This window comes from Epargyreus clarus, unplaced genomic scaffold (genome assembly GCF_041222505.1).
Source record: "Epargyreus clarus isolate Ecla_fem2 unplaced genomic scaffold, WU_Ecla_fem_2.2 ptg000009l, whole genome shotgun sequence".
Lineage (NCBI taxonomy): Eukaryota > Metazoa > Arthropoda > Insecta > Lepidoptera > Hesperiidae > Epargyreus > Epargyreus clarus.
In genome coordinates this window covers 8,210,291-8,233,164 of record NW_027332217.1, presented here as the reverse complement: position 1 = coordinate 8,233,164, position 22,874 = coordinate 8,210,291, and the positions used below count along the sequence as shown (strand labels likewise).

Here is a 22,874-nt window from a genome sequence, read left to right as displayed (position 1 = left end):
ATTTTATTTTGAAATATCCGATGGCGTCACAAATTGTGGCAGCCGATTGTTGATTAAACAATCAAGCGGGCCCCGCATGCTCGTCCGTCTCAATTGTAAACTGTTATTGGAAATCAATTGACAGACTAAATTTACTCAACAAGTTCCTTGAATGACGCTCGTAGCCAAATATTGATATTAGGTACAGTATAGTACTCAGAGTAATGACTAGTCATTACTCTGAGTTGATTCTGGACTATATACTAGTATAGTAGGTACTTATTACGTCACTGTCCAGAAGTCGACATTGAACATAAACATAATAAATCTAGGCATTAAAACAACGTGAATCATTTATTGCGGAAGGATAAAATATTCCTATGAAACAAAATTTGGAGAACTCTATACCTATACCTATGAGTAGACCAGTTATGACGTCACCGGTGCATAACCTATTAAAAAATCGTCTACTAAATAGTGTATGGTCTTAATCAGTGTTTGTGTATAAAGCACATGGAATATTTAGGCAAACATAATAATTCATTAAGGTGACGTGTTTCTATTTAATTTACTTAAGGTAATCCTCTCATATTATTTGGAAATTTTCCTCTTTCGTTATAAGAATGATATTTGCATCATTTTAAAGATGAACTTTAAAAGGCGATAGAACCATCCTTGACTAGATGGACAACGCTCGGAAAATATTACACTTCGCTATCAGGTAAAAAGGCAGTCGTTGAAACTATACTCCGCAAAAGAAACCCCTTTTAACAGGTAAATAAGTGTTGCTATCAATAAATATTTTTTCCTGAAAACGTAATGAAGAAAATACTTTATTATTTTACTCGTATATAATAGTAATAGGTATGTCACCTATAACAATTACTATTCCACTGATAAGTATATAAGGATTCTCTAATTTTTTTCCAAATTTCTCTTATTTATTTTAATTTTTAATCAAGTGATTATTAATTTATTAGCTTCTAATTACGCCTCGGAAAAAATAAAAAAGCTTAAATTTTACCTCAGTTGGATTGGAAGCCCGGTCGATCGGTCGGTTGGATTAGTTTTGGGATACCTATAAATATCTGCATATTATCTGCCTATTTTCTGCCTAATGTATCAATTAATATAAGACCTGCCTTATATTAATTGATATATTTATATATAAGCTTTTTTACGTGACATTTGGTAGCGGTAGTGTTACTAGTGCAGTGAAAGTGAGGTCGCGACGCTTTCTATTCGCCGCAGAGACGTACCTTGCGAAAGCCACACTCGAGTCAGATCTAGCCAGTTTTCTATAGAAAGCTGATTGCATGAGCAATAGGAAAAAGTTATATAGAACGGTTGTTAGAACAATCATTACCCTCTTTACCTATTTAAGTTTATTTATTCGTATGGATACATTACTCAAGATCGTTCTATGCTTAGAATTGGTAGGTAGTTTCTAAGTTTAGGACGTAATTATTGGAAAATGACCATTGGTAATGATCATGATATTTATAAGAATCAAACAAAATTACGAAGTGACGTGGCATCGTAAAAATCTACAGGCTCGTATTATACATAGTAAGAACTTGAGAATCGATTCTCATTGCAGCGATTTGTGTCATAATGCGATGCGAACTCGCACCGCAATGATTAGCACATTTACTGTATTGACATTAAGAAAAAAATCAAACTCAACAGCAAATCAATAAGGCCATGCTGCTAGTCAAACTCAGAAACATTTATAAATGTTGTTTTCTAACTTTCTCGGGGGTTTTCGCAATCGTGGAAGTATTTTATTCATAATATTGTTTTTTCTTCTATCTCTAGCATCATTAGCACCACCGATCTATGTGACATTTTACTCTGAAGGACAATGCAATGAAAATACAATTGGACACTATCATACGCTGAAAAATTCGAGTTACGTTAAAAATGATATGCTGGAACCACCATCATAACATCAAACTAAATATCTATATGTACCCGTATGTATATTTGTGTATAGTAGAAAATATATTATTGAATGCCCCTTTCAGTGTCTCACATCTGTGTTTGTATTTTCCAAGGCACAATAGCTCTGTATCATAATGATATGTAGTGAGGCCATTCTTTGCTTCCCTGAAGGCGATGCACACAATGTCCATTGTGACTCCCGCGTAAAGCGAAGTGAAACGAGATCCTCCGACTGCAGCTAATGTGTCTTGTACATCTTCGATCAGCTATACAGATCTATATAAAATTGCATTTTAACCTTTAAAATAACATTTTAAGATAACTCCCATTTGTAAGGTCACGTGGCTTTTTTCGCAATAAAAAACGTGAAAACTATTTTTTATCTGTCTAACGTGTACAATTGGTTTCAGATAATACATATTTTGTATTTAAAGTAAAAAATATACATTTTAGTGATCTATTTACAATATACTTAGCTCAAACCAAAAGTGATCTCATTTCTTATCTAAAAGGAAAAATCAGTTGACTAACTCTATAATTTGGCAGAGGTCTTCGGCCATGAACTTTCATTCTCAGAAAAAATATCAGGCGATAAAAATAATTATAGAAAAAATATTTTTTTACAAAGATAAGAGAATACAATAAAATTATATACAAAATATGGTATCACATTATTACTGGCTGCTCTTTAGAGGGTAATCAACGAGTAAATACATAGCTTAAAAGTAATTTGAGCCGCTCTTTGTTTCTTGTTTAAAGATGGCAGGAGACATCGACCCAAGTTGCAAGCAAACGTGACCGTTTTTGTTGACTGTAACTTATTAGATTCTAATACGGTATTGCTAATACTTGTCTAATGCGATTTATATGACGCTTTTGAGATACATTACTATTTATATGAACTATTCGTTTATATACACCTAATGTAGCGAGAAGTCGATGTTCGCCAAAGAATTCGTTTCGGTTTGTAGCTGGGAGGAGTGCGGTGACGTCATTCTTCAAATTTGGCAATGCCAGGCGTTCGACCTCGTGTAGTTGCGCCGTGGCTGTTTCCATCGAACGAACTGCGCAACAGAAACCAGAAACAAAAAATATTCGCTTTTATAATAAGGTTAGTACCATCAACTTGTTCAAACACGTTTTATTTGCTATTTTTAATTAATAAAAACATGAAATCTCCAAAAGCATATTCATTTCTGAATGTTTTTAAACCAGATATCAGTTTAGGTAACTACGTAATTTATATCAACAAAATCAACAAAAAAATGAAATAACTGGCGATTATGTCATTTGGTTCTTGACTTATTTACGTTTATTAATTCCTCATCATTTATAATTATTGAAGATTTATAATTAAGTACCTATTCTTACGAGCCAATGGCTGCTTTACAAAGGAAAAACAAAGCATTGTTAAATATTCATTCGCAATTAAATAATGTGGGTAGATAGTCATTAGCATCACGCAAACATGGTGTAAATGTCTAAATATGCATATTTATGATGAACTCTGTTTTTTTGCCATGTCGAATTAAGTAAAAATGCTTAACAAATCTTGCTTACGTTGCTGTCGCCATTATAGTTTCACATTATCTTATACAACATCAAAACTTTCCTTTAGGTTAGGTTAGGTTAGGACTAAGTTGGACTGCATGAAGTGCCTCTGCCTAAATCAGTAAATTTATGCCGTACATCGGCCAATATCACGCTTAACGCCCTCTTTAATGAAAAAAACTTAACCAAGTCATTATCATCATTATAGTTTACTTCAAATAGTACCTATATACGAGTAATGTATGTATTATCAAATAATGTGGCGGGTTTAAAAAGGTTTCTTAATTCAAACTTCCGAGAGGTTATTTTCCCTAATCCCTTTTAACTATGATTGTTGTGAAAAAACATAGTCATCGATATATAAGTTGTTTGTTTGTTATCTGACATGAGATAAAACGTCGCATCATCATACCAAGGTCATCTTAATATTGCAGCATTGCAACATGCTAGGCAACTATTAGTAAGTACATAGAACATAGTACATAGAACAATTGATGACGTCCTTTCATGAGAAAATCATTGTCATGGTAGTTGAGCAATAGGGTCTTTAATAGGGCTACTAATTTATTATGCACTTCTACGAGTTAAACGAACTATCTGCTGGTCTTTGAGGAACGTAACAGTCTGGATAGCAGGTGAAAATCGGTGAAAGATCTTGCTCAATATCTTTTCCTGATTAATTCAAGAGAAACGATATAGTTAGAGGCGATAATTATAGACAGCATAATGCGTTATCATGCACTAGTTTAGCCAGCATAACTAAGTCCTGTAGCACTTACACAAAAATCGAGATTTAGTTAACTGACATTTGATTACGGCAGTGTCATAAAGAATCTTAAATAACATTGGGTATCAACAGTTTTGGGTTGCAGAAAAGTGAAAAAATGCGCCAAGAGGAATTGCTTCAAAAACATATAATTATATATTAACAGTATATAAAAATGATATACAACTAAAGTTCCAATCTGCTTATAAATAAAACACAATTCATCGCTGGTACAGTAACACAATGGGCATTATAGTGTTATAGTTATTATTTATAGAGTTTGTAAATATATTCGATGGCAACAAAGAGTTCCTTTCAGAGCTTGGATGCGGGTATTGTGGTAAGAATCTTCCCTTTAACTTTGCTAGGTCTCGTTAAGGGCTAAACACTTCCACACGATACGGCGTCGTGTCGTGGCATGTTGCAATGACGTCGAATTAGATATCGCGTCGTGGAAATCAACGACACGTATCTTAAAACATCATGACGTCATAAAATTGGTGATGCAATCCCGCGTTACGTTTTGTTAAAGTGATTTTCATCATTCCAAATAAAAATATTGGACTAAATTATTTTCTCGAATGAATGAGATGAAAATCACTGGGGAAAAAAACTCAAGTATTTTCCTAAACTTTCTTTCTTCTTTTCACGATGTCGAGTTTTATTACGATTCAAGGCGTAGATTTCAACGACATCGCTTCGTTACACGACGTCGGAACGTGTCACCATACGACGCCGTATCGTATGTAGGTGTGTTTGACAGACTATTAAAAATTACTCATAAAAGCATATTTTAAATGTCATCGTGGCATGGGGGCGGTTAAAAACCACCATAAGAAAATTTAACGTTCTTGTTTCTCACAGCATCCGCGACTACCTTTGTAATCTTATCCTTAGTTTGCGATTTAATACTTCTATTGTCTTACCGCTGCACGTTTGTGTACACTTTTAAACTATTCTAAAGTCACGTAATGATATCTTATACTTTTTATAAAAGTATTGCTAAGATTGCTCTTAATATTATTATGATGGATCAAAGATTATTCAAATAAATATTTTTAATCACCAGAGAGTGCATTTATTCAAGACGTGTAATTTTTTTCATGTAAAAACGAAATGATGGCTCTGGAAAGCTAAATAGATTGCGTGCAAGTTTCTCAAACGTTATTCAGCTATTTTCTAGAATTGGAATAGAATGGATAGACGGAAAAAATCACCACAAAGAGCAATTCAAATACAATATTGTTTTGAAATATTTTTAATTAATTTTACTCTTTAGTCAGGAGATGGGTATTTTTTATTTAAAATGGATGTTAAACGGATTATTTAGGTATTGGTATTTGAGTCTAAATGTACCTAAATGATAAGTAATTTTACGTCCCGTCACTCCAATTTTGAGCAGGAATGTAATCTACTATTCTGAGAGCAGACACTATTCGTTAATCCATTCAATATCCACGTTCTCTACTATGCAGATTACCTCCGAGTAGCAGGGAAGGGATTAGATCAGCGTTGAGTCAGTATGCCCCAAATTCCTAAGAACACCATCCGTTGAGAACCACGGTCAACGAAATACAAACCTTCGTGAACAACTGTAGGCTCCAGATTGCAATGTAATCGCTAAACTAAAGAGCCGTTGTTTCATGGTTCTCGGCTCTTCTATGTATAAGTTTATCGACTAGCTCATGCTTTATAGATGTATTTTCAAATGCTTGTAGTAGTAGTTCAACGCGGGTATAAAAATATCATGACAATAGTTTCTTTTAAAAACCAATGTTGCTTAGGAATTATTTATATCCAGACTACTTATGTCTAATACGATCTTTTTGCAGCAGTGTCTATTTAAACGTGTACTCAAGTTATAGAAAATGCCTTTAAAGATAGAACTCGTGATATTAGACTATTTATTATTAACTATTTACAGAAATAAAGCCAATGTATAATATTAACATGGGGCAATTTGAACTATGTCGGAACATACCCTGAAAATATCTATGTGCTGGGAGATATTCTTGAGTAAAATTTAAAAATCACTCGTAAGGCGTTATTAATACGGAAAATGTGAAAAAATTAATCCCCATGTGCTAAAACTCGTTTAAACTATAACTCCTGTTGCCATGTGAACTGAATATAATGGCTGCACATAAAATATTAAGGTCCGTAAGCAACGCTGGGGCGCCATTGCACACAATAGGCCCTATTATTAGTGAAGCGACCTTCGGGGCTGCGTCGGGAATGTCTCGCTCGGTGCAAGAGTCCTATTTACCAAGAATCGTGGTGCACGCCAGCACCACGCATATTTTTTACGGTTTGTGTAGAAACAGCGACGGTCGCCTGTTTGATACTTTTGAACACGAAATGTAAAGGATGCATCGACTGTTACCGTTTACTGTATATTACGTAAACTGTAACACGTAGGTACATCACTATTTATCACATAAAATTCTTAACATAGTTTTAGGTTGGATTATGAAGGCAAAGTTCGTAAAGGGAATACAGTTCCTTATCACAAATCAATGCTACTACTAGATATGATTTAATTTATTAGATGTAAAAAAGAATAACCTAACCTAACCTAACCATAACAAGTAAACTAACCTAACTATAAAGCTTGCGACATAAGAAAAATACGTATATTTTATGTAATTTACCAATTTTCGGCACTAGGACCAAACTGAGTGAGGCGCGCTATAAATTCCTTTGACTTCTTAGCGCCAGCCTACCTGTGGAGTAAAAAAACATTCTGGCTATAGGGCCGCGTCGGCGCTTTTGAGATAATTTATAAGGCTCTGCCTTTCTTGGAATTTCGAAATCTCGCCGAGATAGCTCCGTGCCCAACTCGCAGCTTCAGGGAATGGAATGTAACGGATTTGGATAGGAAAAAATAGTGTACGTATTGTGTTGCACTTCATATTGTTAGACGCTTCGCTTGGATATTTCGTTCTGATGGAAGTAAATCGATAAGACGTGAAGTATTACTTCATGGTTTTTTAGTAACTCATCCATTTAATACACTTTTTTTAAATTGATGTAATAAGGCTTGACTTGATTAGGTTTTGAGTTTTGTCCTAAAACTCAAAAGGCAGAGTTGTACCTATTTGCATAGATAAGTATAGATATCTCACCGCCTTGTAATTGAAGGAAGCCATTAAATGAATTAAACGGCTGACAATTCTGTCAGCCGTTAAAGTCAATTCTGTCAGACGTTTAATTTAACGAAGAAATATAGTTTCATTCCTAAATGATCTAAAAACTACATTTTTTTTTAATATACATATTTCAAACATGAAAATAGATGACAGTGACAATTGTCAAAAGGTTACATTTTTTTGTTAGGAGCGAGTAATCTTTACTAATCTATGCATATTTGTTTTAATGCATCCTGAACTTAGTTCATCAATTTCTAAATGAGAACAGTTTAGGTAGAGAGTAGGCCATAGATGTAGGCCGTAGACAACTTAGTACCAATAACCAGAGAAAAAATAAGAACATTAAAAGGTAAAATTTTCATTTTTTTAGCACTTTCAGTATAATAAATGTGAGATGCATACTCAATGCATTACAATTTACATAAATAGGTGTAGGTTTATTGTACAGGTAATGTATTACAAAATAATACTCAAAGAAAAAAACAGAGCAAAAATGTACAAATCCTTAAAAGTAGAAAGAACAATTTTTAAATATTACGTCCAGAATTGGTAGGTACTTCATACGAGATGCGAGACCAACTCCATCCATCGGAGAGGAATTCTGGGAAAGAAGGCCGCATACCGCGCCTCAACACGCCATTGGCTCGCTGCTCTCTCAAAGATTAAAGCACCAAAACCGACCTCTTGTTGCTTTTTTCGTATTAACTTTCCGTTTAAAGTGTTGGAAACGGAATGATTCGCCTTATATACAATATTAACAAGAAAAAGTTCGTTTAATACCACAACTAGGTTATTGGTCACTAAGGATGTGAATCAACGTGGTATATAGGGGCCGTTCAAGTATTACGTAAGCAGATTTATGACAATTATTTACCCCCCCCCCATCCCCCTTGTCAGCAAAAGTAAGAAAAGGTCTCACTCCCTCACCCATGCTTACGTAAACATTTTTCAATTAATGTATTTATTTTTTATATTATAATTGTATTGTTATAATTATAATTTAAAAAATGCCTAAACGTATGCATGATTTGCGGGAGTCCCCGAAAATGCATTTTGCTTTCAAGTAAAGACAATGTGAGGGTTGCCATTCGTGTAAACAAGTAACAAACTACCGATGACGTAATCATCATCTAGACTCCCCTACCCCCCATGTCATCCAAAATAAGCAAAGCAAAGACCCCCCGCCCCCCTAAAGGCGCTTACGTAATACTTGAATGACCCCATAGGTAAAACATATAGGCATAGGCATTTCCTTCAGATGGAATAAATAAATCGAAATAGGCAGCTTTGAAGCAATTTTCAGTATACATAACAAGTTAATTCCAAAATATTCATAAGTCGTGTTTGTTAAATATTATTTACATTATTATTTGTATCCCTTTATACGGTGGTAGAATTAGTTTTGGTTCTATTTTGTTGGTACCAGTTACCACTTAGAACCACCACCACCAACAACCACTTAGAATACCACTTGGAATAATAGTCCATTGAAATGTTACTGATTTTGGTTAAGGACGCAATTTTATTTTTTGTATGTCAAGAGGGGTGCGAAGGACAAGCAACTGCGACCCCACATATTAGGATTTAGCTTTACCTACACTAAGCCCTCTTGAGATCCAAAACGTAAAATTGCGTCCTCTGACAATTGCAACCCAAATTTATTTATTTATTCATTTAATCTTCCTATACCTAGAATATGGTACAAAGGCGGACTTAATGCTATAAGCATTCTCTACCAGTCAACCTTTAGGTTAAGCAGAGATCAGCGAGGACGGCACTAGCAAAACCAAATATGTATATCACTAAAGAGTACATTAAATATACTAATAATATTGTATACATATATGTATATATAAATGGTAATAAAATAAACACATAAGTGCATAAATAGTAGAAAATAAATTAAACAAAAATGGACTATAGGGCAAATTCAATGGACTATAGAGCTTCTACAGACATAGAGCGTATCAAACGCGTATCGTGCCTGGCAAAATATTGTAAAGATATGTATGTAGCCTGCATACATAAACGAGGCTCGTGCGTTTTAATTCAGTCTCGTAGGTGAAATGCCCCGTGAACAACTTCAGGTAAGTCTGGACTTATTTTAGGACTGGTTATAAATGTCCATTGCTAGCTATGTCCACTGGTGAGCTACTTCGTTTCCTAGTTTCATTGCATATAATCATCACTATTTAATAAATTCTTTAGTATAGGTTATAAATGTTCATTACTAGGTTTGTCCACTCGTGAGCTATTTCGTTTGGTACTTTCATTGCGTAGAATCATAACTAGGTATTAAATAAATTGGAAAAAAAAACAGTTGCTAGTTTTATGCTCTTTGCCTATGTTGTTAAGCCATGAATAAACGAGTTCTGTTCCGTATCATACTCAGTTCATTCATTACCCTATGCGTCTAATATCAGCTGCGCATGCGTTAAATTGGACCAATTTCAAGTTTTCATAACTCTCACGTGATGTTAAAACTTTTAACATATTTACAGAAATTTACTTGTTCTCGTCTTTGTGTACCCAAGGCACTCACGACACAGGAATTTCCTATTGTGGAGTATGTGCGTAGAAAGCGTTATTTATTTATTGAATTCCTACGCATTTTCGTAGACTTTTAACTGTATTAGTTAATAGATGTACCTAACTATTACTAAGCTATGTAGTAAAACGGTTACCTACATTATTATTATAAGGTGGGAAATACGATAAGACAAGGGCGGGCACGGCCATATAATGACTATTTGGCATGCCAAAACAATGAGGTAACTTTTATCTAAAAAAGATTACAAATGGCGCCCACTTGACAAATAGTCACGTCACTACTGCGTCTGCAGCTCACACAAATTACAAAACACATCCCAAATCAGGAGAAATATAACGGGAATCCAATCCCAAGACAAAGGTTATTTCTTATTTTTTATTTATGAAAAAATGAGGAAGATCTTAGTCATCAGAATACAAATCATATTAATTAACTGAAATTAGTACAGAATACAGATAAGGTATTCATTACTTTATTAATACTTTTAGAGCGCTACTCATTTTAAATGGTCATAGGTTATTTTAAGTAAAATTCGTCAATGTAGTTCCGTGACGAAAGGTAGTATCTATAAAGATACGTAATGTAGGATACACATAATATAAGTATTATAAAATGTCTCTAACTAGGAATCATTGTTTGAACACAGTGTAGACCGTGTAGAGCCGTAAGTTAAATTTTGATTTAAAGGACATTTATCCACTTATAGCATGGGTAATGACCAAAACGTAAAAATGATCTCGTAAAAGACTCAAATGACCATTATTAGAGCTGTTAAAAATATTGGTCGTAGGCTTTTATACACTAATTCACATACGATAGGACTAGAAGTCCTATATTTTAATGACGATTATATTTTGAAGATCCTCGTTTCAAGCCGTGCTCTGGACTTTCTTTGTGTTTTGACAATACATAACGATATTGTTGTTATCTGCCCGAAGTTGGAGGGATGAGGGCGACAGCTGCAGAGCACGTGGCCGTCGGCAGCTGGCTCGCCCGCGCACGAGCAAGCTGCGATGGCACCTGCGTTCGCGCCGCGCCAAACTTTACCTCCAATGTTATTATGTTTTTATGAATCTCTAATAATACGGTGAACGTCATTACCATCTGCTCTTGATATTACCTGCGTCATTTCAATCAAATATTGTGTAAGAGCGATCCAGAACATAGAACTGTATCCTACCTGAAATTCATGAGATATATTTGTCTAGTTAATTCTCTAGTTTAAAGTAGAGATATCTCTAGTATAAGTTGTCATGCATGAGGTCATCCTGTGAAAAGTCAGAAAAACCCGTAGTAATGGTGACACTTCAGTAAAATCACAACCACCCGAGAGCAGGCATTATCTCGGCCATACTTTTTGAAGGTAGAATCTTCTGTGGTTCGACTCCGGCGGCACCACCGCCATACCTAATTCTGAAATGAAATGAAATTAAATGAAATATCTTTATTTGCTGCAATGTGGTGATAATTTGCTGTCAGTTACAGATCATAATTATCAGAATCTCACATTTGCCACATGGTGGCGTACAAATTGAGTCAATTATTGCCTCATGACAGCAGTGTTAAGCACTGCTGTGTTCTTGATTGAAGGGTGTGGTAAGGGAGACATACTTTTTAGAGGCATTCCAGCTCAGTCTTCAGGGGGGATGTGCCGCTAGCGCATCTGTGGCCGACCTTAGAGAGGAATATCTAATCTTATCTGTGGTTGATTACAGATGTCCATGGGCTGCAGTAAGCGCTTACCATCAGGACTGCATGCTCATCTGCTACTCCTATATTTTATATATAAAAAAAACATGAAGTGTCGTAACAGCATAGAAGAATGCTATTCTATGTTGTAGAATTTGTTAGACAATGGGAAAACATTACAAACCTGATATCTCAAATATGAAAAATATATTCACGTAAAGTTACATTTTGGTTGACTAATTTATTTTAACTTAGTAATAATTATAATGACAAATTTTAATCTAAAACCCGAATACCGCAAGTGGTACATCTACCCTCGCCTCATTACCTACTTGGTACCTACATAATGATGAATGCAATTTATGAATGTCATTGTGGACGATACAATTTCCTTACGTAACCTATCGTCATAACATTTTACGTAGGTAGACGTATCTACCTAGCTCGCTACTCAACAGTGCCTATTGCGACTAATCTCGCAAGTTCCTTCACACACGATTGATCAACTGCTCAGGTAATACATTTGCCGTAGACTAAATAATAATATTGTTTTTATAGGACAGGTTTTAACATTCTACCTAGTCGGTAGGAATGCTATACAGCCGTATATTTTTATTCATGTTTCGTTGATTAACTTTTTTGTTATCTGTCGAACGCGACAGTGTTGTGTTGATCGTTGACGTATCTGTCATGCGATAAGAAAATATTTTTATTTTAATTATATTTTTACAGTCAAATCAACATTTTCAAGATGGAATATTCCGAGGAAACATTAGAAGACAATTCGTGGAAGTAAATTCCCAAAAATGGCGGAAAAGAATGAAAAGAAGAATGACGATGGACAAGTGGCGGGTACATCAAAGTCTACATGTAAGTACTTTGAATATTAGGCTTCGATCACTAATAAGAACATATTAGGCTATTTTTGTTTATCTAAACTTGTAACAGTTGGTTGGAGATTTATTGTTGTACATTTATTTTATCATTAGGTTTATAAATTTATGCTTGACACATTAGTTTTATGATAATATATGCCATTCATTGAATTGTTTTAATTTTATTTTGTATATTAGGTAACATTACGTCTTTGATGAGTATTATTTTACTTATCAAACCATTACGTACATGCTTTTTCAGGTTTAATTTTTAATTTTAGTCTCATAAAATATTAACTATCAAATAATGTAATAAATATTTGCTACACTTATATTTTATACGTAACATAGTTGCGTAATGTCAAAAATTAAAGCCATTGCATGTATCTTGCATGACATAATCCATGTGAGCGACATTGTTTTTGTAAAAGAAAAATGGGAGGAAACAGCTGACTGCGAGATAGGAGTAGATAGGTATAATACGTAAGTAGACCTGTAAAATAAATAGTTAAACGTAGACCGAGAACGTAAACATTTCGAATGAAAGCCTCGTGTCCGATGCTAGTCTTGTAAGCAATCGCGAGGTACGAGCCGATAAACGAACGAACGAAATGAATTGAATTTATGTAGAGAAAGACGCTACGCGGCGTAGTCGAATTCGAAAGACCAGCCACAGCACAGCCTGCAGCCCGCGCTGAACTATTGCTAGTGCTACGCGACCGAGCGCGAACGCAGACAGTACAGTTTTTGACCACCAACGACTCCAACGAGTGAATGAATTGTCGAGTGTTTCTGTTTCGTATCGCGTGCGTAACTCACTCAGCTCACTCGCTCTATCGACGTCACCGGCCTAAGTCCGACCGACGAGCGAACGACGCGGCAGTTGCGAGTTTCGCGCTCATGGAAAACTTGTGATGTTCAGTTATCGGTTTCAATAATTTCAGTGAGAGTGAGGACTAATAATAACTGTTTGTAATTTGCAAGTTAATGTGCTAAAATATTGTTTAGTGGATACTTATTACCTGGATTACAAATGGACTCTCTAAGAGGTAATTTTTTTCTTACATAACCTATTCATATGTTTGTTATTTGGAACGAGGGCGACGTCACTGTTGAGTGTTGAGTTGAATCGGTGTTTACGTAGATGGTCTAATTAGATTTATACTTCAGTAGACATTTATTTAACTTTAGGTAATAAGCTTGTAATTTTCCGCTGCCAAAGGGTTAGGTTAGTTTTTATACCGCTTGCAAATACAGACAAAATATTAAATGTATAACTAGATAAATGGAAAATAATAAATAATTAAACATATGGGTCTAATGTAAAAGTCTCGATAATATGCATACGTTAAAATACTTTTTGCATAACCTACCTTCTTGTATCTTCGTCAAAGGACAAACAGCTGATAGATACCTTGTTGAAGTTTCATTAGAAAATAGATTTTAATAATTAATGAATATAACAATAAATGAACTGTATATACCATTCTGTAGCTAATTTTAAACTACACTTCACTGTTATTGCTCCTATAGTAAGTTACCCAGTTTTTTAAAGTAAAATTTTGTGTACCTACTTGTTAATAAAAAAAAACAATGTGACCTTTAATTTTGCATTTTTGCTCATAAATAAATAAAATATTTATATTTTGCATTGTGCTTTATGTTGCAATACTTTGAATTCTTGGAATTAATTATATATTAACAGGAAAAATAAAATATTTTGAAGTAGCTACAAAGAGCTTTGTCATTGCTAAGGTTTCCTTTTTAGGCTTCAACAATACAATTCCTTATTTACTTAGGAATAATTTTAACATACAGGAGTGTTTTTGTGTCAAATTAAATTACTTTTAGTCAAATTAAATTTTCATAAAATTAATAATATGGTGTATTCTGTGAATTAAAAATCAAACATACCATTAACATTGAGGTACTGGCCATTTACAAGACAATGTACATTTTTAATCTGTAGTTATGTACAGTCATTAGTTTTAATAATTATCTATTCTGTGAAAGTGTTTATCATTATAATTATCAAATGAGACTGCACTTTAGTACCCAGCTGTCATGATTCTTAGTTATTATTACAATTCTTGTAATTGTTTACATTGTATCAAGGTAAATACCATTTATGACAGTTGAGTTAAGCAAAAGTTTTGTAGACTGTTCTTTGGTTTGTTTCTAGCACTTCCTCTATGATTTCTATAGTTCAATATAAGTCGTATACAACTATGGCAGTTTTTTACATTAGTCATACAGCCATTGGCCTTGCTTTATAATCTACCCAATGGAGCCTCTAGCTAACAAATTTGGTAACGTGACCTTATAAATAAATTATCTAATAGTAGACTAGTTATGTTTAGTTTCTAATATAGTTCCAAAGTATAAAAGTTGTAATTCTCATAATGATTTAATATGGCAATTCAAATGACATGATTATATTTTTATACTTTAGTAGTACGTGCATAGGTTATTTCTAAACAGCAGCTTATTCTACCATACTATTTTTATGCATACTAAAAATTATTTCTATCATCATTTTCATTATTATATTCCATTGTGAATCTTGGCACTTTATTGTTGTAACGTGCCTACTAGCGCCATCTGTGGGCAATGATTCAAACTACTGCAGACTACTTAATTTGCAATGTTTTCCTCGTTACATATATACAGTATATATTTTCCTTTACAATTATATATTTTGAATTTATACATGCTTAAATATTCTATACTTCTAATTTTAACATTTGGAACTTCCATCACTAATAGGAACTAGATATACAATCCCATACAAAAATGAAGTTAAAAGTAGTGTCAAACATGTTTATAAAATTATAAGTGACAGAATCTAACATTATTCCAAAATCAACCTTACGGCCATTAATTCAAGGTTTTTTTTCAAAACATACTACCAAAAGCAATTGCTGGTTACCATATATCATATCAAATTCAACCTTATGTGGATGAAATAAAGTCGAATTTACAAAGCAATAAAAACAATGCATTAATTTTTTCAATGAGGTTCCTCACTAGGACAAGGAATGAGTGGAGACGAATTGTCGATTTTTTACACGGTTATTATAATTTATCACTTAATATTTTATTAGGTGAAAGTAGTTTAATTTAATGAACATAATTATATTTTACCTAAATGTTAGTATGTAATATAGTTTATCAATGAAAGTAATATGTAAGCAGTCATAATTTATTATTATTTATTAGCACATTATAGAATAAAAATAAAATATTTAATGTATGGTATAGTTTCCCATTCTCGACTTTTTAGGTCGGTAAAATCTGAAGCCCCCGCCCTGACACTCTTAGGGAGAAGGAGATTCAGTCCCAATTCAATATTATTCACTAAAATTTTTGATAATATAGTGTTGGTGTGAATAGCGGCTTGTTTCTGTATAATTGTATGTTTATATTTGAGTCTAGTCTATTGCAATATCTATATAAACTTTTGGCTATTATTCCAGTGGTTCCTAGTATTATTGGTCTAGTTATTTCATTTTTAAGTGGGTGATATTTACTTAATTTTTCTATTTTTTTGGCTCAGATGTTAAATGTGATGGAATTGAGATGTCTATTAAATAAGCATGATTTTCTAGTTTATTAATGTAAATGATATCTGGTCTATTGTATGAAATTGTTTTGTCAGTTTGTACCGGCATCTCCCAGATCAGCTTAGCTGTTTCATTTTCTATTATCATTTTATATTCTCGACACTTACCAATTACAGTTTTCTTCATAATATCTCGTTCAAAGTGATTTGTAATAATAGATTGGTCTTGTATAGAAAATATTTAAGCCTCCAGTATTGGAGATACGAGTTGTTTTTTTAACCACCGGAACCAGTATTCAGTGTCTATTATACATATACATATATATATATATATATATATATATATATATATATATATATATATATAGACACTAATAAGAAAATTAGATTAAGCAAAACATGCAAATAATGCAAAACATTGGTGAAGTCATGAGTTCTCCCTCTTTGACCTTTGCTTCATTGCCACTCAGAAAATAAAAGTAACTGGATGCAAGTTCTTTGATCGAGAGTCTTGGACGATCGCTGCACTTGAGATAATGTCACTAAATACATTGGTTGAACAACAATTAACTTCATAAATTTGGTAAGAAAATTTTTCCTAAAAGCACAACTAATTCGGAAATATATTATTATATTATGATTAGTGTTATTATCAATCAAAACAACATATTTGGCTCTTGTTAAAAATTAAATACATATTCTGGACCTAACTTTTAATGGGCTGAGTTAAGTTAGATCTACATCACATACTCAAGTATTAGGGTACATTACAGTATGGAGTGTTCTATAAGGCGGGTGATTACCATTTACGGTCGCCGATGGGAACGTCGGGCGTGGAATGCAGTCGCTCGCGGGCCGCGAGAGTATGATTAGATAGGTACATAACTACACAAGACTGCCGCGCGACTTTCTTCCATGTAGCCGGCCTGAATATTTTCATCTCCAACATTCTACCGGTTAATAATACTCACCCGTTTTTGGATATTTTACTGCAACTATTTTAATTTGCATATCTAAACATCGAAGACAATTTTCGTCTATTTCTTCATCTATGTATCTCATTGTTTGGTTATTAGTTCTATGGATTCTTTCAAATTTTTTTTAGCCCTTAATATGCAACGGAAGGTAGTTTCAACGTACCATCTGGCGGATGTTCGTTTCCTTCGTTATCGTAACCGTCTACCGCCGTATATCGCTCGGTTTATTTTTAATGTTTTATGATGACGGAAACCAATGTTTGGATAGGCTGGCGGCGACCGATGCCTATAACTCATTCATGTAGTTTCATTAAGACTACCCCTCCCTGGACTCATGAATGGTCATTTGAAAAAGCGGTTTTATGTTTTCATACGTATGAATTTGAAGAAAAGACGCGAGTAAGTCATTAAAGAGATCAGTGTCTAGCGCGTAGTGGTGCGTAGGCGCTACAGGCGAGGCATTGGAATTCGAAAGCCGAGCGCCGACCACCCAAAGGCATGAGAACATGGCCCCGTCCCCTTCCCCACGCTGTACTCCGCTCGCCGGCGCCGCCTATCGCCGCTCTCCCGAGTTAAGGCACAATGCTGAATTTCATTTGCTCTTTGCGCCGACCATGGACCTTGCTCGCGAGCCTTTTGTTTTATTTTCGTTAGTATCGTGTCTCACTTTTTATCCGACATGTAACATGTGTTCGGGCTATGTGAAAGCATTGCCGAACACGAACACCGGCTTTTAGAAGTCGCTTGGCAGTCTGGAGACACGTTTTTATTTTTCGCACGTTATACGAACCATTCAAGCAGTATTGTAAAAGTTTAAATATGTATTATCAAAAATTTTAGTCATATGTATTTCCCAAAGAACTTTGAATAAGGCAGTAATGTACTATGATCATAAATAAATAACATAACACTGAAGGTCCCAAATATAATGCTATACAGAGTGGAGGTTCAATTTTGACAGCTAACGTTAAACTTATTACTCTTACTACTAAGTACCGTCCGCATTCCACACCGTCACTTTTTTATTCGGTACTGTTTAGCCGCCGCCCCGCCCAGCAGTACTGCCACATTCCACAGGCCCTTTTTTACGCTGTGTGGTCGCGGTTTCCGCTGAAGACGGCAACGCCGCGTCACAAATATGAATGAAATCCGGTCGGCAGTGAGCGGTGCGGCAACGTCGCCCCAGACGTTCGCCTGATTGAGAATTACATCTCTCCCGCGTCGTCCCTTCGTGCTCCTTGCTTGTTTATCGTATCGAGTAGACATGAATAAGTATATGAATAGATATGCCCCTTACTGTGATGGTCACACACAAATATCTGTTAAGTGCATGTGACATCACTACGAGTTTTTTTTGAGACTGGATCGAAAATACACGTTATCAGTCCTAATGTTTATAAAGAAATGACATAATAAAGATAAGTCATGCATAAAAATACATTGCATTTGTATAGCCTTAGTTCGTTACTATAGGTCGAGTAACGTGCTGACGTCGTCCCTGAAAATGTTACAAATACAATAAGGGCGAGCCTAGCAACGACCCCGCACAGCTGTGCTTTACACCCCACGACGACAAATTCGAACCCTCTTAAAATTGTACACGCATGCGCAGGGGTAGTCATTGTAGCACGTAATCCACTATTGGACACCGAATGAGTTCCCAACGATGCTTGGCGCAAGTCGACTGCCATTACTGTATTCCGAAAAATCTAGTATTCGTTCAAATTGTGTCGTTTTTCTGTGCTTCATATTTGAAATGAGTGTTTGTAGTATTACGTGAATATCAGTGAGTGTATTGCAAATACCTAAAATGCCTATGTTAGTCGATCAAAAGCTCAAAAATGGTAAATATTGATCGGTGCGGCCATTACTGTTCATAAACATTTTCATGGTTTCATTACATCATCACGCATCATACATCGTTCATATTTGTTACAAATTATTTTACTTATTTCAAACTAGTAGCTACAGAAATATTAAAAACATAAAATATTTCAAGTTTTCGTGAATACATTGATAATTTGAGGACGTTTTTTTATCTGAAGTCCAAAATGTTTACAAGATGTCCTTTGGAAATATTTGTATGACGTGTTATTCCTCTCATTGGGTGTTTCGTGTAAACATATGACCATATACTTACGGTAGAGGTGAAAAATTGATCGCGAGCATTGGGTGCATGCGCACTGAGTGCAACGTTGGCGGGGAACGCGGTGGGAGGGGCGCGGGAGGTTGCGGGAATGGAATGTGGATGACGCAGCCAGCCGAGCTGCCGCGAACTTGTTGTTATGTGAAACTGTTTTCGAACACACTTGCCGTCACTCGCCTTGTCCCACATCGATATATCCACACTGCCACTAACACATGGCAAAACTTTATTTATGACACTCTCATGATTTATATTGTTCTTTTAAAGCAGTAGAAGGATGAAATGTTAACACAGTAATGTGTGAATTTAGAACGAATATCGTTAATGGGAAAAAATATAAACAATCGCGATTATGCAACACACAATTTAGGAGAAGAGTAGAAAAATCCATTTCCCTAATACCTTAATTGTAAAATTAAAAAATGAAGTTAACAATATTGTTTCTCTTTATTTCAGTGGCTGCGAACAATGCTACGTCACCCTTAACGAATCAAATGGTGACCCAGTTTTTAAAGAGGCGACCGCTCGTAGGTCAACTTGGACTGACGACTACAGGCTGCGAAAGTTCCGGGTCTTCCGCGTCGTCGTCCGCTTCCTCTCCTTCAGACGACAAAACCGACAACCGCGACACATTCGGCTTTTACCCAGAAACGCCTGATATGCGGCGCGAAGATGAACGACTCAAGACTTTCGACAAATGGCCTGTATCATTTTTGTCCCCTGAGCTTCTGGCACGAAATGGATTTTATTATCTTGGCTGCGGCGACGAAGTGAGATGTGCCTTTTGTAAGGTCGAAATTATGCGCTGGGTGGAGGGCGATGATCCTGCAAGGGACCATCAGAGATGGGCGCCGCAATGTCCGTTCTTAAAACAACAAGTTAGCGCTGGCAATGTTCCACTTGATACCCCGATATCTAACGGACGTGATGAATGCGGTGTCCGTGCTCCTCCTACTGCTAACGCCGTGCGGATGCCTGGCCCCGTCCACCCACGGTACGCGTCGGTCGCCGCTCGTCTGCGGACCTTTAACGATTGGCCCCGTTGTATGCGTCAAAAACCTGAAGAGTTGGCGGAAGCTGGCTTCTTTTACACCGGTCAGGGCGATAAAACTAAATGTTTCTATTGTGACGGAGGTTTAAAAGACTGGGAGAATGACGACGTACCGTGGGAACAACACGCTCGTTGGTTTCACAGATGCGCTTACGTTCAGCTCGTAAAGGGGCGAGATTACGTTCAAAAAGTAATATCCGATGCCTGTGTGATTCGCGCGCCACAGGAAAGTAACAATGACCAACCCGCAGCCGCAACATCGTCTCCTGTCGCTAGTAGTACTGTAACGAGTGAAAGTGAAGAAAAAGAGAATACCGTAGAAGACTCTAAACTGTGTAAGATTTGTTATGTCGAGGAACGTAACGTATGTTTCGTACCGTGCGGTCACGTGGTCGCCTGCGCGAAGTGCGCTCTCGCCACCGATAAGTGCCCCATGTGCCGTAGGACGTTCCAAAATGCAGTGCGATTGTATTTCTCGTGAGGAGAGCCCAGCGACGGACTCGATACTAGTCAAATCACCGGACAGCCCTAGTGCGTGCTGAAACCACGTTTCGCGTTGACCGCTTAAGCTGTGATTTAATATATATGTAATAATATATTTAAATATGAAGCGGTGGGCAATTCCAGGACTCCGGTCGAACGCCGAGTTTGTCAAAGGAGAAGTTAATTGTACATGTTAACTGATTTTAAATTATTTATTATTTAAAGATATAAATGACATTCTGTACATAATCAATTGTAAATAACTTAGCTTATCATTTTGTCCCACCGAAAGAAATGAAAGTAATATAACGAAAACACTAGTTCAACAACAATCTAGAACTGATACAGATTTTTTGTTGTCTTAAATTGAATTGTAAACTATTATTATTACCAAAATAATTTATAATTAGAAATACAGAATTAAATGAGTATAACAAATAATTAAAGCCGTGTAAGTTGATTTAGTAATTTGAAAAAGTAATCTACAATATTGTCTATAAAATGCATTTAGTGGGATAATGACATGTAGTAATTGTTCCAGGGAATATTTAATTTTGACAATAACAAAAAGTTGACAGCATTTCCTAATTCTTGATAAATGCAAATATTTAAGACCTTATAATTCACGGGTTTTGGTACTTATGAGGCAAATATAAAGGTCACTGAAGACTTTTTAATAATATTTATTATCTTCTAATTTTAAAGTATTTTTATCTGTTTATCTTATTCACCGTCTGTTCTCCTTCGAGCTTGTTATTCTCAGTTTGAGTAATTAACATTTATTAAGAATAGTGTTCTAAAAAATTAAATTTAATACTCTATCATAGATTTTATATTATTGCTGTTCACAGTGATAAGCCCTGTATTGTATCGAGAATTATGAAATGTTGTTCATCGAAGATTGTTAGGTAGACATAATGATAAGCACAAGCATCCCATAATTTTTCCTAAGATTATTTACTTTCCAAATGTAGAAAAGGTATGAATAAAGATATATTTAGCCGATTCACATGTGCCCAAGTGAACTCATCAAGTAATATGATTATGTCTTACATCATAAAAATGATCGAAAAATTTAATTACAAGTATGTTTTTTGATCAAAAGTAAGATTTTTTGTGGACAAGTGAATCGACTGCTTTTTTAATTATTCCTTAAACTCTTTGGGGAGAACTTCCTTAAATAAAAACATCTAAAGCCAAAGTAATGTTGGAAAGCTGGGAGGATGAAATGGTAAAATCCTTAATGTAACAATATGTCTTTGAATAGTGAACATGAGTATGTTATACATAACATAAATATGTTTAATGTTCAAAAATACAAGTATTTTAAAACTATTGGCTGTGTGCTCGATTTTTTTTTAATCATGAAACAATTCATATCATCTCACTTTCCATGCAACTAATAATATCGACTCTAATTTTACTTTGCTAATAATATCACTGAAAAAATATTATTAAGAGAATTTATAAGTATTTGTTTTTGTATTTCATCCTGTTGATGTTATTAATAAAGATAAAAATGTTAAATCAACTCCTTCTTTTATTACAATTTATTCATAGATCTTGATTATTAATTAGATTTACAAGCAAACCTTTGTGGATTTGCTTGCTCTACTGCAGGGTTTTACAAACATAATTTTAATATGTTTTTTCGGTACAACAAATGTCGGGCTATTTTGATGAGCTGGTATTTAAGCTCTTAATAAAGTATAAATATATACGCGACGAATAGATAACCTCTCTTCCATTGGGAAGTCGGTTAAAAATGAGACTACAACGATCACTTAATACCAAGTAAGGGATGCCCTATTTAGAATTTATTTACTTACATAAAATTATCCCTTAACAAAGTTACCCAATGAGATAAGTAGTTAAAAGCCAGAAAATGCAGTGAAATATTTTGATAGTAGTTAATAAGGTCTTGTGAAGAGTACAAATAATACATAAATTACGATAATGATAATAAAGCACACATAAATTGGATAAGATAAAGGAACAGCATCTACGCCTAACAAATTATAAAGCAGAATCTAAATACTGTTAATCGTATATTCTTTACTACGCACAACCACGTACAACGTACGGCGAACGTGAGCAGAGCGCACTGCAAAAAGCGAAAATACCCATTCCAGAATGGCGCCCAATTACTCC

The 22,874-nt window shown here is 35.0% G+C and overlaps 1 protein-coding gene across 4 annotated transcripts; it reads left to right on the top strand.

The window, feature by feature from the left end:
* The first annotated feature begins 1,687 nt into the window (after positions 1-1,687).
* On the top strand, positions 1,688-22,254 carry Iap (inhibitor of apoptosis protein). 4 transcript variants are annotated; one of them, XM_073076639.1, is made up of 4 exons: positions 1,688-1,955; positions 2,895-3,034; positions 12,362-12,499; positions 19,646-22,254. In XM_073076639.1, exons 3-4 carry the CDS (start codon positions 12,436-12,438, stop codon positions 20,719-20,721), a joined length of 1,140 nt encoding a protein of 379 aa, XP_072932740.1. In that variant the 5' UTR covers positions 1,688-1,955; positions 2,895-3,034; positions 12,362-12,435; the 3' UTR covers positions 20,722-22,254. The 4 variants fall into 4 exon arrangements, with proteins under 4 accessions (XP_072932740.1, XP_072932739.1, XP_072932742.1 ...); XM_073076638.1 differs by lacking the exons at positions 1,688-1,955; positions 2,895-3,034 and adding an exon at positions 12,012-12,143; XM_073076641.1 differs by lacking the exons at positions 1,688-1,955; positions 2,895-3,034; positions 12,362-12,499 and adding an exon at positions 13,101-13,553.
* The last annotated feature ends 620 nt before the right edge of the window (positions 22,255-22,874 follow it).

Coding starts and splice junctions, on each gene's coding strand:
- Iap (XM_073076639.1), top strand. CDS start 12,436: ATGGCGGAAAAGAATGAAAAGAAGAATGACGATGGACAAGTGGCGGGT. Junction 12,500..19,645: donor GGGTACATCAAAGTCTACAT/GTAAGTACTTTG, acceptor TCTTTATTTCAG/TGGCTGCGAACAATGCTACG.